Genomic DNA, 3,769 nt, shown 5'->3' with positions numbered 1-3,769 from the left:
GAGCAGGGTTAACGCAGCCCCTCGGGGACGCGTCCCGCGGGACGCACCTGAGAGGGGCCAAACCGAAGGGGGGACTTAAGGGACACCACGGTGCCGCCCACCTGAGCTCACCCCGCGGACCCCTCCCCGTCCGACCGCAGCTCTCCGCCGCCTCCCCCCTCCCTGGAGGGAGAACCAGGCGCGGACGGCGGGGCGGGTCGGGCCGTCCCCCGCGGGGCCGGGCCGGACGGGGGCGGGCCGGGGGCGGCGGGCCGGGCCGAGCCGGGCCGGGAGGGGTTGGGGGGGGGGGGGGGGGGCGACGGGGGGGGGGTGGTGAGCGGCTCCACGTGACTGCGGGGCCGGGAGAAAACCGGGGCCGGCGGCGGCGGCGGCCGCACTGCGCCCGGGCGGCGATCGCGGGAGGCGCTCGGCAGCCGCTGCCCCGGAGGCTTTCGGCGCGCTGGGTCCGCGCTGGCTCTCCAGAATCATGGACTGTGCTGATATGCCTTGCTTGCTGTCAGTGAGTACAGCCCTCTTCTTCCTCGCCTTGGCTTTTTTATTATTGCTTTTTTTTTTTTTTTTTTTAATGCCGATTTTTATTTTTTGCTTTTTAAAAAAAAAAAAAAATTCTTTCCTTTTTTTTTTTTTTTTTTTTTTTTTTCTTTTCTTCTTTTTTTAACTTTATTTTTGTCTCCGCGTCCCGCAGCGGGATTCGAACCCGCAGCTCCGCGCCCCGCCGCGCCGCGCGCCCCTTCCCGCAGCGGCCGCGATGCCCCGGGAGCCGTCCTGTCCCCGCTGGCTCCTTCTCATCTCGCTTTGCCATGTATTTTTTTTTCGTATTTTTCAACTTTCTTCGGAAGAGGAGGAGGAGAGGAGGGGTGGTGGGGGGGGGGGGGGGGGGGGCTCGCTTCTCATCCTGACTTTCCTTGTCGTTTGTTGTTGCGTTTTTTACACCCCAGAGACACCATGATTCCTGGTAACCGAATGCTGATGGTCATCCTACTATGCCAAGTCCTGCTGGGAGGTACCAACCATGCTAGCCTGATCCCCGAGACCGGCAGGAAGAAAGTAGCAGAGCTTCAGGGACAAGCCGGATCCGGACGCCGCTCTGCCCAAAGCCATGAACTCTTGCGGGGTTTCGAAACGACTCTGCTGCAGATGTTTGGGCTGCGAAGGCGGCCCCAGCCCAGCAAATCAGCCGTCATCCCCAGTTACATGCTGGATCTCTACCGGCTCCAGTCCGGAGAAGAGGAGGAGAGCCTCCAGGAGATCAGCCTGCAGTATCCCGAGAGATCGACCAGCCGGGCCAACACCGTGAGGAGCTTCCACCATGAAGGTCAGTGATGGGAGGAGGGAAATTCCCAGCCCCGGCAGCGCTCGGGAGCTCACCGATGCGTTTAGGAGCGGGTTGTGCCCGCCTCTTCACTTTTTACGGGAGGAAAAACGCTCCCGACGCGTGCGGTTTGCGGGTGACAGCGTGCTGCCGGGCTTTCCAGCATCCCGTGGCTGTTTCAGGGTGTTGGAGCACTTTGACGACTCTGTCCCTCGGTCCCTGTGCCACGGGATCGTTGCTGGGCTCGCGTGGATTTAATGCATCCGATGCGGGAGCGAATGAGGGCGGGAGGTCGCCCACCCCCGCGGTGTTTCTTTTGAACTTCCAAAGCGATCGCTGCCTGGTTTTGCTCTTAAGGAAAAAAAAAAAACCAAAAACAAACAAACAAACAAAAAAAAAACCAACGAAAACTTCTCCCCCCAAGAACCCCTCCTCGAATTTAATACTTACAGCTGCGTGTTTATAAGGTTTATTCAATAGGCCCTTGTAATCTGATCCAAATGTTTCCTAGCGGATGTTTCTTTTCCAAAGTAAATCTGAATTATTAATCCAGCCGCATCATTACGGCTTTGGAATTTGCTTCGCTTTCTCCCCCTGCGCCCCGTAACAAGGCAGCTCTGTGCTCCCCTCTGCTTTAGAGCCCCAGGGGGGGAAGCAAAAGGGGAAAAACCTCCTCCGAAGTGGGAGAGAGGCGGAGGGAAGGGGTCAGAGTGCGGAGGAGTGCGCGCGGCACCGGGACCGCTGCGACTGCGATTGGGATGCACGGGGTAATTGAGCCAGGCAGGTGAATGCAGGCCGGGACGGCGCCGGGGCTGTGGCTGCGTGCCCCGAGGCTGACGCGCTCCCGTTTCGTTCTTTTGTCCCGTTTTCCCCCTTCCCTGCACCCATTCAGAGCACCTGGAGAGCGTCCCGGGTCCCAGCGAAGCGCCGCGGATCCGCTTCGTCTTCAACCTCAGCAGCGTGCCAGACAACGAGGTGATCTCGTCGGCGGAGCTGCGGCTGTACCGGGAGCAGGTGGAGGAGCCGAGCGCGGCGTGGGAGAGGGGCTTCCACCGGATAAACATTTACGAAGTGATGAAGCCGCTGTCGGAGCGCTCGCAGGCCATTACGCGCCTGTTGGACACGCGGTTGGTGCACCACAACGTGACGCGCTGGGAGACCTTCGATGTGAGCCCAGCCGTGATCCGGTGGACCAAGGACAAGCAGCCGAACCACGGGCTGGTGATCGAGGTGACCCACCTCCACCAGGCACAGACTCATCAGGGCAAACACGTCAGGATTAGCCGATCTTTACCTCAAGGGCACGGCGGGGACTGGGCGCAGCTCAGGCCGCTCCTGGTCACTTTCGGGCACGACGGACGAGGCCACGCGCTGACCCGCAGGGCCCGCCGCAGCCCCAAGCACCAACGTTCCCGCAAGAACAAAAAAAACTGCCGCCGCCACGCTCTCTATGTGGATTTCAGCGACGTGGGTTGGAACGATTGGATCGTGGCCCCCCCGGGCTACCAGGCGTTTTACTGCCACGGGGACTGCCCCTTCCCCCTGGCCGACCACCTCAACTCCACCAACCACGCCATCGTGCAGACGTTGGTCAACTCCGTCAACTCCAGCATCCCCAAGGCCTGCTGCGTGCCCACGGAGCTGAGCGCCATCTCCATGCTCTACCTGGATGAGTATGACAAGGTGGTGCTGAAAAACTACCAGGAGATGGTGGTGGAGGGGTGCGGGTGCCGCTGACCCCTTCCCTCCCCTCCCCTCCTCTCTCCCTCCCGTCCCCCCCAGAACTGCTTGCTCTAGCTGGACTCTTCCTCTAAACTAAACGTTCACCTTGACCTTATTTATGACTTTATGTGCAAATGTTTTTTGACAATAATGATCATATATTTTGACAAAATATATTTATAACTACGTATTAAAAGAGAAAAAAATAAAATGAGTCATTATTTTAAAGGTAAATGCATTTTGTGTCTCACCTCTCGGGGTGCTGCTGGCCCGGAGCGCAGCAGGGAATGTATCTGCTCTCCTCCTCCCTCCTCTCCCTCTTTTCCTCCCTCCTCTCTTTCTCTCTCCCTTCCCCCCCCCACCCCATAGTCTTTGCCAATCTCGGTGTCTCTGTTTCTCACCGAGGTACCATGGAGCCCCCGGTGCTGAGGAGCACCTCACTGGACAGTCAGCTGCTGGGAATAGAGCCCACCTTGCTCACCTGGCCCGAGTGTTTGCAAAGCCACCCACCAAAATTGCATTTGAAAAGAAGGTGAAGGTTTACCTGAGGGCTATGTGCTAAACCCGATGGGTTTTAAACCTTTCGTTCATCTTCAGGATTCCCCGGGTTTTAAAACTGTTAACATTCCCTCCCCCTCCCTTCCCAATCTCTCTTCCCCTCCCTACTGGAGATTGGGAAGCTTCAAAGGTTTGCACGGGGCCTTTGAAGATCAAATCGCCCCATTACAATGCCAA

At 58.3% G+C, this 3,769-nt stretch overlaps 1 protein-coding gene across 1 annotated transcript; it reads left to right on the top strand.

Annotated features, from left to right (window-relative positions):
• Nucleotides 1-466: 466 nt before the first annotated feature.
• On the top strand, nucleotides 467-3,049 carry BMP4 (bone morphogenetic protein 4; the record flags this gene model as incomplete). Its single annotated transcript, XM_079536871.1, has 3 exons — nucleotides 467-495; nucleotides 939-1,315; nucleotides 2,205-3,049. 3 exons carry the CDS (start codon nucleotides 467-469, stop codon nucleotides 3,047-3,049), a joined length of 1,251 nt encoding a protein of 416 aa, XP_079392997.1.
• Between the last annotated feature and the right edge of the window lie 720 nt (nucleotides 3,050-3,769).

Source organism: Tetrao urogallus (assembly GCF_951394365.1).
Source record: "Tetrao urogallus genome assembly, chromosome: 6".
NCBI classification, from domain to species: Eukaryota; Metazoa; Chordata; class Aves; order Galliformes; family Phasianidae; genus Tetrao; species Tetrao urogallus.
Note: the sequence above shows the minus strand (reverse complement) of the source record. Positions and strands in the feature narration are given on the sequence as shown.